The sequence below is a fragment of the Phoca vitulina genome, unplaced genomic scaffold (assembly GCF_004348235.1).
Source record: "Phoca vitulina isolate PV1807 unplaced genomic scaffold, GSC_HSeal_1.0 scaffold64, whole genome shotgun sequence".
NCBI lineage: Eukaryota > Metazoa > Chordata > Mammalia > Carnivora > Phocidae > Phoca > Phoca vitulina.
Genome location: NW_022589767.1, coordinates 1039423 through 1053441, shown reverse-complemented (window position 1 = coordinate 1053441; position 14019 = coordinate 1039423). Strand labels below are relative to the sequence as shown.

The 14019-nt window shown below is 43.7% G+C and overlaps 1 protein-coding gene across 4 annotated transcripts in view; it reads right to left on the bottom strand.

Annotated features, from left to right (window-relative positions):
• Positions 1-14019, bottom strand: part of ETV6 (ETS variant transcription factor 6) — a 235562-nt gene that overhangs the window by 36868 nt on the left and 184675 nt on the right. For all 4 annotated transcript variants that reach the window (XM_032391709.1, XM_032391710.1, XM_032391711.1 and 1 more), the window contains exon 3: positions 12372-12536. In XM_032391709.1, coding sequence (XP_032247600.1) covers positions 12372-12536 — 165 coding nt within the window. The remainder of the gene's footprint in view (positions 1-12371; positions 12537-14019) is intronic.

The following is a 14019-nucleotide window of genomic DNA, read 5'->3' as shown; positions in this document are numbered from 1 at the left end:
TTATGAAGTCATTAAGTATGAAAAATTTTAATGTTCCACTGGCAATTCATACATTCTTCATAGAGATCTTCCAACGGAAAAAAATTGCCTTTCGAACCCACTCTAATCCCAGGCAAGAAGAGAATGAGGATGAAAAAAATGCACAAGTCTGGTCAGAGGTGCTGACTATTGAAGATACTCTATAAAGAATGGCATGTTCTGGGATGCTTACCTCCTTTAAAAATACACACAGGCATTGCTCCAAGGCTCTACAGTCTCTAGAAAATCATCTCTAGATGTCAGCCCCTTGCGGAGGATGGTGGGGGCTCGTCTGAGCTAGGGCCCTCTGTTCTGATATATCTGGTATTTAAAGTGTCCACTGAGTAATTAGCAAAAACAAAAAGCCCACCCAAAAAACCAAAAGCACAAAAAAGCCCCCCAAAACCTGTCATGGTCTTGTCCCACCCCTTTGGCTTAGATCCAAGTTCAAAAATGCAGGTGGGTGCTCAAAACCCCTTAGGGGTGGGTGATTAATCTTTAATATACCACAGGCTTTTCTGACTGTCCCCCTACGCCCTTCCATATACAGATATGCAGTCAACAATTGTACCAAACAATGGGCTTTTGTCTCTAATTGTAGCTATTTTTAACAGATACTTTAATTAACAACTTAATTTAACTGCGTATTTTGGGCTACTGCTAAATTTTTTTTTCTTTTAAATTCTGTCTGAACCTGAGAAACGCTCCATATTAATTTCTTTCTTTCTGCAAACCATTTGTACCAAATAAAGTTCGAGGGTATTCTGTTCTAAGTGATTCCTGTGGTGCCTTTGTGTCTTTGCTTTGACTTTATTCCTTCCTCTACCTTTGAGTTTGGGTGGTTATTAATATTACTTAGTGACACTATTTACTATTAGGATTCAATAAAGAAAAAGACTTTAAAGAGCTGAAGGCCAGCATGTCATTTAGGCATTTCCTGCTAATGACATGGGTGAGAGGACGCAGAGGGTTTCTGCACCAGACTTGGAAGAATGTTCTGTGGAAGGTAGAACTATGGCACACACGAGTGCATTTTTTGAGCTGGGAAGGCTTGGAGCACATCTAATCTGAACCTAGTAGTCATGGTAATGTCGTCTCTGATGAGAGGAGGGTACAGAGCCTGAAATACAGTCCTATTTTAATGATTCATATTTTAATCGCTTACAAAAATAAGTCCCTAATCAACACTTTGTTTCTTTTGGTGTAGTGTAATGTCTTCCTGAACTTTTCTTAATTTCCATGGCCTCACACCCGCTGGGTTTTATCCTGTGGGTTTGAGCAATGCTTTATTTCGGTAGTACGCGGAAAGAGAAAACGCAACACTGAAAAATGTGTTCCTGATGATTAGTATTACTAAAAAAAATGGCCAGTAATTAGTGTATCCATTTTGGAAGAGGAGGCCAGGAAATACAAATTTAGTGTCTGTGAGGGTGTTCAACTTTGTTCGCTCAGAGAGGCAGGCTGATGTGGCGGGGAAGGCACAGACTTGCAGATGCAGGCCGCCCAGCCCCTCTGCACCTGGTGACCTTGAACAAGTCCCTGAACTTCCCTGTGAAATGCAAATGACATCTACCTTCCAAGTCTGCTGCAAAAGTTCAATGAGGGGAATGTGGCAAAGCACCTGGAGCAGGCGTGTGTGCCATGCATGTTACCCGCTGACCTCTCATCAGAGGTTGCTCTTGGGGCTCCAGAAGCTCTGCCATGTGCTGATTTAAGACCTGGCAGGTCACTTTTTTTTGTGTTTCCATTTCTCTATGTACATACAGGAAGCGAGGCAACAAAGCAGAATGGGGAAGAGTCTAGGCTCTGGAGTTAGACCAGGGTCTTAGGCATGTCCTTTACCCTCTCTAGGCCTCAGTTCCTTGGTCTACAAAATGGCCATGTTAACAGCATCTACCTCAGAATTCGTGTAAGGACGGGATGAGGTAATCCCTGTAATGAGCTCATCACGGGGGCTCGGCAAACAGCAAGAACTCAGCAAACATGAGTTGTTTTTGTGACCACAGCTATCCCCGCCACCATCACGGTTCCTACTGGTATTATTACAGTGCTGTAGGACAGAGCTGTAGACCCTTAAGGCAGTCTCTCATGGAGAACAACGAGTGTGTGGGTCATGGTCATTGTTATGCTCCCCCTGCAGAAACGGCAAAGGTTAATTGAGGCCATTCACCCATCTTGGCTTCTGTGGATCCCTCTTGCTGAGCCCCTCCCCTGGGCCTGCTGGGCAGGCCCACAGACGGGCTGACAGGCCCTCCACCCCAGACTCTCCCAGCCTTCTGTGCTGGCTCTCTTCTGTCCCTCATCCCAAAGCTGGCAAAGGGAGCCAGGCAGAGAAAGTTCCTCTCTCTGTGCGAGAGAAAGCAGGAGAGGGGTGAATCAAGTGGAACTTTGCCAGTTCCTTACCTAAACCATTAGCCCGTGATGAGAACTAGTGAGATCACATTCGTAAGTGCCACCTGGGAGGGCTGGTTAATGGGTGTGAGCATGGGCCAAAGGTCCCACATTCCAAGCCAGGAAAAAATGGAATTTGAAGACTGTAGAGGATGGCCATAGATGGATCAGTCCATTCACAGACATGTTTCCTCAGCAACCAGGGGCTCAGTTGGGGAATGTGGCTGGCTTAGCACAAATGCATCGGGACTATGGGGGAGAAACCAACGTACGGTGCATAGCCTGGGTACATGTGGTTGGGCAGTGACAGTGTGTGCCCAGTAACAGCTTGGAATCTTAGGATTCTAGAGGTTACTTAGAGCGACTCAAACTTGTGTTCAGTAGAAGTCCCCTGCCTCCCCTTCCCCTGCCAAGAAGTAGGTTTGGCTGAGTACTTCCAAGGATGGGCGGCCGGCCACAAACATAAGCAAACCATTTTTGGACAGCTCTAGTTGATAGAAAGTTCTTCTGTTGAGTTGGAACTTGGCCTCCCCTGCAAACTCATGTACCTCAGTTCCTAGTTTTGGCTCTGGAACAGAGAACATGTGTCTTGTCTACAACAGTTTTCTAAATAAATAAAGACCCCCCCCCCCGCCATCCTCTCCCATCTCTACTGCCTCCTGTTCTCGCCAACACCCAGCCTGTTCTCCTGTTACACCTTAAAAATGTTCGTATATACACAGAAGATCACATCTAAAAAGTAGTATTAACAAAAAGGTCTCTGGAATAAAAAACGAGAGTCGAAAATAAGTTATATTTATTTGCCTGCTGAAAATAAAGAGCACGAGCCATAGCACTGTATATCTAACTTAGCTAATGACCACTGGCTTGAATTCAAAAGGCACTTGTCACAAAATTCTTGGCCCATTTGATTCATGATAAATCTTCTCTGTCTTCCCAGAAAAGCAATACCTAGTGCTAACTGTAAAAGGCGCTTCTATTGTACTAAGCAATGGAACCAAGGCTCCTGTTTAAGGGACAAGAGCTATTGTTGGTTTCTCTCTACATCTTCATGCTTATAGACATGGTTCACACATACACATGTATGTACAGAGGTGATGCTGCTGTGAAGCTGGTGAGTTGCAGGGCTTTCACCTGCATAGGCTCCTGGCAGGAGCCCTAAAGCCATATGTGTCCCCCAAATTATAAGCTTCAGGCCCCATAAAACCTAGATATCTCCCTGAGTGGGTGCACGCACGCATGGACACACACACACGGATGCACACACACGCATACAACACAGAAACCCACAGACTAAACACACATGTAATTCTGTAGTGGTGATCTTGATGTGAAAAGCCAGGCATCCACTCAAAGAATACGAAATTCTATTATTTTATTTGTAATTTGTTTCCAACGGATAGTAAAGAGAGTGAACAAACCTGCCGCAAGTTGCCTTATCAATGTTCCTCGTGTCTGAAGACTGAGAATAGACAGATGCTGTTTGGGGGGTTAAGGTTTCTTTCCTTTTGAGGGAAGAGCCCAGGCTCTGGGGCAAGAGGTCCCAGGTCCCCCTGGGTCCTCTATTTGTCAGCTGCATGCCCTCAGGCAAATACTCTTTCTCTGTGAGGCTTAACTCCAGGCTTAGTGAAACATTCTTTTGTCTCAAACGAGAATAATGCCACAGACTTGGCAGGGCTGATAGGAAGATCAAGTGAGATGATATGAACAAGCACCAGCCCCACGTCTGCGATAATGTGGGCTCAATAGATGGCACCCCTTGTGATTTGATGATTATTCACAGACGTGTCTCAAAAAATCTGGAAACCATTTGCTTTGCTTCAACACTTTTGTATTTAAAGCGCCTATACAAGTTTCATGAAGTCACATTCATATGTATTGAATATGTGTTTTCCCAGTTGACATCATTTCACATAGACATTTCTAGTTCAGTCTCTCTCACTCCCCTAGTTCACAGTTGTATCTTCAACCTCTTTCTATGGGATTCTTCCCTTTAGCATTTAAGCAGTGTCCGGTTTTTCCTGTTTTCTGCACATACACACACCCCTTGTCCCCATCTTCCCCTCCAGGTACTGCTCCTGGTTCGCTGGTCCCAGCATGGCCAAGCTTGGCCCAAGGAGCTGTCCAACTCTGTTCTTGCCACTTCCTACCCCTTCTACTGCGGACCTCCTCGTGGTCAAACCAGAGGGCAATGGTCGGTACTTGGGGACTCTGCCTTTCAGCAATATTCATCAGTAGCGCTCACTATCTGCCTCCTCCTAGAACAGTCCATGGCTTGGGACGTTCCTACCCCTCCTGATTTTCTTTCCACCTCCTCCAACCCTGCAACAGTAAGGCTCCCCAGGCTCCCACTAGTCTTTCTCCCTGGTAATCTCACCTACTCCCATGGCCTCCATCAGCCCATCGATGCTAAATCTACTCCAGCCAGGCATTTCTTCTCAACTCCAGAACCTTCAGTTATCTCCTAGATACTTCCCTTTTGCATGACATACAGACACCACACATTTAATGTGTTGAACGTAAAAGTCTTTACAACCCACATGGTGTTTCCTAGCACAGTGAATGCCCGGTTGTTCAGGCCAGAAACCCAGGAGTCATGCTTAATTAACTCTTCTCTTTCTCTCATCCAAAATCTAACCAGTCACCAAGACTTTCAGACTCTGCCTTCTAAATACTCCTGGTGTCATCCCCTTCTCCCTGCTGATCCCATCTTAGTTCAGGTCACCACCACTGTTCCTGAATGCCAGCTAAGCCAACTGCCCACATCCACTCTTCACCTTTGCACTTTGTCATGCCAATCTCTGCTTAAAATGCTGAATGGCTTCTACCTGTTTTTATAATAACCTTTAGGGTTCTGAACATGACCTGCAAGGCCCTGTGTAATCTACTCAAGAAATAATAAGTGGCTCGATGAATAGTTGTAAAGCCACAGTATATTCCTTTATATTTACATCCTCCAACTTTGTTTAGCAAGTCCCATACTGTGGGTGGCTTGGGCATTTCCAGTTCTTATAATTATAACTAGGATTGCTAAGGGCATTTTTTCCCCACTGCCATTGGACTGTGTCCTTGGGATATTTTCTTCAAATGTTATTATCAGTGAAAGTGTCTGATCACTTTTAAAGTTCTTATCCATTCCCTGTTCTGCAGAAGGCTGGGACCCATGCATAGTGTCATCTACAAGGCTACCCAGAGCCCCTCCCCTGGGGTTTCACAATGTTTAACTTCTTGAGTTCAGTAGGTTGAAAGCAGATTTTTATTTAACATTCTTAAAATTTGCATTTTTCAGGTGATGATTTACTATGTGCATATCCTCATCTGAAGATTATCTGAAGTAACACATTCTTAAATTTGCAAACTGTCCTCTTTTCTTTCTCTCGCTTTTCTGTTTTTATTCAGAGATTTTAGTTTCCTTTTGACCAATTCGTAAAAAAAAAATAGTGCAAGGGTGGGAGAGATACGTTTCGGATTTGTCATCAAATTCTCTCCGCTGGGTCCTTTCTGCCTCTGGTAGATGTTCAGGCTGAAGTCCAAGGCCTCGGGTCATTCAGTTAAATTCAGCAGTGAGAATGCTAAGGCAGGCACTGGCCCAGGGAGGTCCCACTGGTGGCCATTACAGCCCCCTCCCACTGGGGGACTGCTTGGTTTTCCATCTCTGTTCGACCTTATTTTCTGAAAATTCCATTCAATCCATTTTTGCAGGCTGATTAAATGACAGGCCTTTTTGTTAAATACAGAGTGCCTCTGTAACCATAAACATAAGCTAGTCTTTTACTTAGGAACAAGTATTTGGGATTTAGCTTGATATCTATGTCTGAGACACAGAGATCCTGAGAGAAAGGGAGCTGGTTGTGGGAAAATCTGAATATTGTCTTTAAGACAAGAATAAATCGGGGCGCCTGGGTGGCTCAGTTGGTTAAGCGTCTGCCTTTGGCTCAGGTCATGATCCCAGGGTCCTGGGATGGAGCCCCGCATCGGGCTCCCTGCTCCACGGGGAGCCTGCTTCTCCCTCTCCTCCCTGCTCATGCTCTCTCACGCTATCTCTGTCGCTATCTCTGTCTGTCTCAAATAAATAAATAAAATCTTAAAAAAAAAAGAGACAAGAATAAATCGGTTAGGAAAGAGATACCTTAAGACAACTGCCTTTAGCTGGATGCAGAACATAAAGAGACATTACAGAGAAACAAAAAAATAAGCTTGTGAGAAAATACGAATATTGTAAAATAAGTATGCACTTTATTAAAGGAAGTGTTGTATGTTTTACACGTTATAATATCACTCCGTATGGCAGAGGGATTGGTCATCACCACCGTTTCACAAATGGGAAAAGCGAAGTGCTAAGAAAAAATTAAATGACTTTTCTGTAATTGACCTATCTAAGCATTTCTCTGATGTGTTTATACTTTTTTTTTTTTTTTTTTTGCTCCGTTCACAGACAGGAGAAGAAAGAGCCAACTCTGGGTGTCTCAATCAAGGATCATGCCTGCTGCAACTCCCACACTTCAGGACAATAATCCCCCTCTGTGACCCATCCCCTCAGATTCTGCGCCTTGATTCTAAAACAGCCAGTTGACCCAGCCATTCAACCCAGCAAATGCACCGACCATTGCTTAATAGAAATGAATTAAAAGCAAGTTGGTCCAAGGAGGAACTTTATGAAGATAAAGATCAGTATTTTTCACTTAACCTTGAAAGGGAATTTTACCATATTTGAAGGTCACAAGCAAGGCATATTTCCAAAAACAAAGATTCTGGTGCATTGGAGAGGGAAGAAATAATCACATTCTGGTATGTTAAATGACTGATTCACTTAGTAAACCCATCATACGTTTTTTGCTGAATTGAACTGAAGGAACTTTGAAAATAGGCTTATTTTTCATTTTTTGGCATCAATAGAGAGTCTAACATGAATTAAATTGAAGATAACTTGTGGTTTTTGTTATTGTTCTTATAAAAAATGCATACATAAATCCATTCCACCTTGATGTCTTATAATGGATAACTCTAAATAAGAGTTAATATCAACGCTAACTTGTCTGTTCCTTCTTATTCATGTGTTTTCTCAAGTCTCAGAGTGGTCAAATAATCAAATATCCCTTTGAATTTAAATCATCCCAGGCCATTTAAGGTGGTAACTGTCTGGTAGCTCAAAGAGTAGGTACAATTATCCTGTACAGGTAAAATTTTATAAAGTTACAGTTCCCTTCCATTTATTCTTTAGCTTTGCAAATGTTATAAATTCACCAGCTTATATCTTCTAACTGGGAGGATATTCCAAAGAAAATATCCCCTTATCTTCAGCCTTAAAAACTTCAGTTTGGAGATAATATAATTACTTAAAGCACAGTCTGCATGTTCCCTGCTTTATTATAGAGTTGAAAATGGAGAAGTCTTGGGGCGCCTGGGTGGCTCAGTTGGTTAAGCGACTGCCTTCGGCTCAGGTCATGATCCTGGAGTCCCGGGATCGAGTCCCGCATCGGGCTCCCTGCTCGGCAGGGAGTCTGCTTCTCCCTCTGACCTTCCTCCCTCTCATGCTCTCTGTCTCTCATTATCTCTCTCTCAAATAAATAAATAAAATCTTTAAAAAAAAAAAAAAAAAAAGAAAATGGAGAAGTCTTGTCCTGGAAATGGACGAGATAAGTGTAGTTTGTCAAATTGGCCAAAGAATGTGGAGTTCAGAGAGGCTACCATATTTGGACCTAAGACATATTAACACTTCAGGTAATTATAATTCACTGGGTCCCGGTCCCTCTTCTCTACATTTGAAATGAGTTGTGTTGAGGAGAATGTTATTTCCATATACAGAGAGCTTAATTCTGGGTGAGGCTGGGCAGGAAACAAGGCTGGGAGGAAGCTATAAACATCCATTCATGGTGACGGGGCAACCAAATACTTTTGTTTTATTCCAGCAGCCCCATGACTAGTGAGAAGCTGCTGCTGATTCATCTTAGGCAGCAAAAAAGATTAGAAGAAATACAGAAAAAAACTGGGTGAAGTGTAAGTTTTACAAGGCATAGAGGTCGAAGGGGATCAAAGTATTTATTCATTGCCTATGGGATAGGAGGATGTGCTACTGAATAGAAGCTGAACATTGTTTCATGCTTGAAGTTGGGCTCAACTGTTAAGAATAGAAGCCCATTTTATGGAGGAGGAAAATAGGGGCCAATGAAGTATTGTGACCTGTGGAGGAGCCACGTAGAGAACCCGGGCCTCAGGACATCTACTACATCAAATGCTAACCCAGAAAGCCCATGTCAGAAGAAACAGTGGCAAATGTGACATTTGAGAGCTAAAAAAGATTTTCTATCTATACCTTGTCTCTACCTTCTTAAGAAGAATGCCAGCAGGTAAAGCATGCCTTCATTACCCTGCTATGTGGCCACGTCATGAGAATGTCTTCTTAACTCTTTCTTAGCTCTGTTTCCAAACCCTCTGACAACATCCCTCTGTTCTGTGGTTAAGTTTTCTTGCAGCCCCTACTGGCAGGTATCACCTTGAAATTCTATCCATGGCTTTCTGGTCGATGCCTTAATTAAATCACCTACAGGATACATTTCTCTTTATTCCCAGCTCAACATAATGGGGATAATGCTCCCATCTACTATTCCCCGCTCTGGCCTGGCTCTGGTCTCAGAATTCCAACTGCAGAACAGGACCTGTCTTTTTGGATGCTTTGGCATTGCTTGGCCAAAATGAGTCTTAGCCCTTCCCACCCATGAGTTCCTCATCTTAGCTCACCATTCTGGGCCTGAAGTCTTTTTTTTTTTTTTTTAAAGATTTTATTTATTTATTTGAGACAGAGAGAATGAGAGAGAGAGAGCACATGAGAGGGGGGAGGGTCAGAGGGAGAAGCAGGCTCCTTGCCGAGCAGGGAGCCCGATGCGGGACTCGACCCTGGGACTCCAGGATCATGACCTGAGCCGAAGGCAGTCGCTTAACCAACTGAGCCACCCAGGCGCCCTGGGCCTGAAGTCTTATTAGTTTACTCTCATTGATCTCGTTCTGGATTTCAATGTCTCCAATGAGGACTGTAGCAAGAACATTCTAACTAGGTCTCCTGTTTTTAGGGACCCTCTGGGTCCACCCTATGCACCGATGGCCAAGGTCTGCTCCAAAGGGAGAGCTCCAATTCTATTATTCTCCTGATCAAAACCTGTCAGTGGTTTCCCACTATCTGCAAAATAAAATCCAAACTTCCCAACTTGGGCTTTAAGGGACTCACGTGTTGGGTCATAATTCAATTAAGATTTGTTGAGCGCCAGCTGGTTGCCATGCACTGTGCTAAATGCTGGAGACCAGTCAGCTTAACAAGACACAGCCCCTTGCCCAGATGAACTTCCTGCTCTAGAAGAGGGATGCAGAACAGAAAGCAATCACATATAACATGGGTTGTGTGTGTGTGTGAATTATGCCAGAATTAGGGTATGCTCTGTGATAAAAGAGGAACGGCACCTAACCCAGGCTGAGGAGGGAAGAGGTAGAGGAGAGGAAGGCGGCAGGGGGTAGTCAGGGAAGCAGGATAGCAATCGGGGAAAGCTTTTCTGGAAAAGGTCAGTGGAACTTCAAATATGAAACGGCAATCAGACATGTCAGGCAGGGGCGATGAGTGACAATGGACAGTGTTTCAAACAGAGGATCGAATTTGCATGGCCTTATCTCTGAACTCCATCTCCATACCAACTGACCTACAGTTCCTCTTTAATATCTTTCCTTACCTCTACCTTAGTTGCCTTTCCAAGCTTTCAAAGTCTGGCTCCATGACCAAACCCTGGAGCTTTTTTTGACAAGCCAGCCAGAAATCGCCTCTGCTCTCCCTGAACCTCCTTAGCCCATACTTCTGTACCTCGAGCATGGAGTTGCTCAGCGAATACTCACCGAATGAATTTCTACTGCTCCTTAACTGGGGTCTAAGCACCTCATGACCAGCCTAGCGCACTGACTTCATCTGGCCTCCCACCTCCTGCCTCTTCCCTTCATCAGATGGGCTATCTCACCATCATCCAAACACACTAAGCTAATGCTGCTCCAGTGACCTGGAATGTTCTTCTCCCCCCACCTCCTCAGTTCCATCCATCCTTCATGCTCCAAATCAACTCTATTCCTTCTTTCATAAACCCCATCCTACCCTGTCCTCTCCCCTCTCCAGCTTCCTTTTGCCTTTAGGTTCAATGCCATCCCCTCGCTCTAGCTGGACTGCGGGATCCTGTACATCTACCACATGGCCCACTCTAGCAGAGACCTGAGAAAATGGCAAGGACCTACTGGGAGGCTGTTGCCCATCTTTGCTTCCAGCTTTGAGCAGAGAGAATCTCTGGTTTCTAAGTAAAGTGGACAGAGGTGACTAGGGAGAAAAATAAATCAGCAACGAAAAGGAGTACCTGAGATGAGACGAAGGGGGGACTTACAGACTCATGGAGGAAAGCCAGGCTAAGGGCTAAGTCAAATCGCATCAAAACGCATGACTGTGTCTTCCCTTGTTTGCCTTACATGAATGGTTTTTCTGCAACACACTAAAGAGTTACGAGTTCCTTTCTTCCAGAGAGGTGACTTTGCCCCTTTGAGTATACCTTTGTGTTTTCACAAGAACAGACAAGGTAAGTATTTTTGCATTAAATTAAAAGGAACTATGTAGTTTCCTTTTAGGTTAGTTTTATTTACATATATGGTACTCTAGTTTTTGTATTCTGAGACAACACAAAGAATCAATGATTTGAGACAAAATGTTTCAGGTATGTCTGGCTCTATTCCTTTGTAGAACCTTAAAAATGATCTGTTTTTCAGAGATAATAAACTTCCAAGTTTCAATAACATCTCTACTTCTGGGGGAAACTTCCTTTTATCATTTCCTCATATAAACGGTCTGCTGCAATTGGGAAAAGCGGGGGAGATACTGTTCTATAACCTTATCTCATCCCCTGTGATGGCGATGTTTCCTCATGACGGTTAGTTTATTAACTTCTGGCAGGCCTCCAGGAGTAAATAAGGGTTGAACGTCGTTGGAACTATGCCAAGACCTTACGCAGGATCTTTGCCCTTTGTCAAGACAAAGAGAGTCTCTGCCGGACAAGTTACATCAAAATTGGCCACAGTGAGACTTGAGAGAAGGAGGGTCTGTTGGTACTTGACTAACTAGCCCCTCAAGAGGCATAAACCCCAGACCAAAGGTCCCCTTTCACATATGGAGCTCCCAAATAGCTATCTTCTAAATATCCATAATGTTTAAGAAATGAAATTAGAAAGTCTTACCTAGGTCAGCAATACACTCTGCAGGTACAAAAGCTCTTTACTGAATCGAAGCTTCCTATGGAGTCTTGGGAGCCCTTATTTTGACAAAACTGCCTAGTTAGATGAGCCTGAGAAGTCTTCCACCTGCACTCTTCAGGCTTTCTATAAGCTACAAGATGCAACACTTCACATAGCTCGGTACCGCAAAGGGTGTCACCCGAAGCCCTTTGAGTTTATTTCTAAGCTTGCCTTAGCTTCTCCCCATCCTTACCTCCTGTTCCCTCATGTCTCTTCCTCCCACTCCGTCTACCCTAGCAGGGCTCATGCCCCTTCCTCTTCTGTCTTTGGTTTTCACTGAGCAGTTCACCACCTATACTCACTCCTAAGCATCTCTTTCAAATGTTTCAGAATCAGGAGCAAGGCGGGGTGAAAGGGCTGGAATGCATTTTCTTCTTGATTTGATGGTCACAAGGAGATCCCTTAAGCTCCAGTGTCTGTAGGTCCTAAGTGGGACTCCCAACCTTCAAAGTTTCCCCTTGATCTGGAAACTCTTCCTCTTTTCCCCTCAAACTGACTTATGTCAGCAGGATCTTTCCTCTCTTAAGCTTAGGTCATTGTCTTTGTGCTCCTGGTGGCCTACTGTGGGGAGTTCTTGGGCATGACGAGTGGTGGCAAAGACCAACCAATGGCTAACAGATTGTCCCAGCTGAGCACGTGTCAGGGGTCCAGACTCTCACCTGAATGAGGAGATCGATAGCGAAAGTCCTCTTTGGTCAGCAGCAGGAGAGCTTTGCCATTCATTTCAAACGTGTTGCTGTCAATTGGCCTTAAAGAAAACTCATTTTCAGCCCACTTGAGCCACTGGGCTACGTCATCCCTGCTCCAGTAAATTGGCTGCAAGCCTGTTGGAGAGAGAGCAAGGCAGAAAGAGAGAGAGAGAGAGAAGAAAAAAAGGCCTTGTCAGTTAGACAGTTGGAATAAAGGGAAAAGCTTTCTGAATGGTTAATAAAATGGAGTCTTCACGTCTGAAGAGCCCTTATGTTCAACTCTGAATCCCAAGTTAAAGCTCAAGATCTGTAAGTGCCAAATTATGGTCCAATGAACTATTTATTTAGAGGCAAAATGAGAAGACAAATCCTTTTTTATGTCTTTAATGGACCCTAGGTCTTGGTGCCCTGTCCTTCCTTGTCCAGCTCCTGAGACTGTCTTGATCTCAGGTATGCCCTAAAGCTGAGGCTCTTCGGTGGCCTGACACGGTCATGACAGATGTCAATGTGCTTTGGAGGGGACCTTAGAATCACAACTGAGCTGTCACCCACTGTCCTTTTGAAGTGAGAATGTTCCAGAGCTGGGCTTGACCTTCGAGAGCTGCCAAATAATGAAGTGTTCCCTGAAACTTCTTCCAGGAAGAACAATTCACTCAGCCTCTGGGAAACTATCAGGCTAGCCTCTGGGAATGAAAGGGTAAAGTAAGGATAAAAGGTCTTTTGCCTTTTTATTCTGCTTTTCTGATGTTAGAACTTCCTGGCGGGGGTGGTACTTGGACTCTGAGTAGGACCAGAAGTGGGCCAAAGGGAGGGCTGCAGCTTAGGTTAAGAGGGTAGCTCAGGCTGGACCTTTCTGGATGCCTGACTATGAGTCTATATTTTTATTTCATTTTGCTGTTATGGGAAATCTTTGATATATCATTCAGGTGGTTTAGAACAGTGGTTCTCAAAGTGTGATCTGGGGACCCCTCAGGTTCCCAAGACCTTTTCCGGGTGTCTATAAAGTCAAAACTCTTTTCATAACAATATTAAGAGGTTATTGACCTTTTTTCACTCTCGTTTGTAGATGAGTATATAGTGGAATTTTCTAGAAGCTATATGACATGTGATATTGCAGTGGATATGAGAATCCAGTCATCTTCTATAGATTTGCAAAAGAGACTTACAAAAATGTAACACAATGCCATTTTTCTCACTAATTTTTTTTGTTTTGAGAAGATGTAGTCATAAATATATACTATGCTAATAATATAAGCTTAGCTTACTATTTTTCAGTAAGCATTTTTTTTAATTCTCAGTTTTAATTTCCAATATGGTAAATAGATATAATCCGTATGAGTGAAGCTCTTTGGGGTCTTCAATAATTCTTAAGAACTGAAAGCAGTCCTGAGACCAAAATGAGAATGGATAGGTTGGAAGAAGCTAGATGCTCAACAGAGCTTCATTCTCTAAAACTGTATTGCACGAATTAATAGTTCAAGTACAATGGAATCAGGGTTTGCTAAGAGGAGCTTCAGTCTCTCCAGTAAGTGACTTAAACTTGCTAAGGAGACTTGAGTATGCTGTAAAAGTGCCTTTCAGCTTGATCCTGGAAAGAGTCACCTTTTCATCCTTAAGT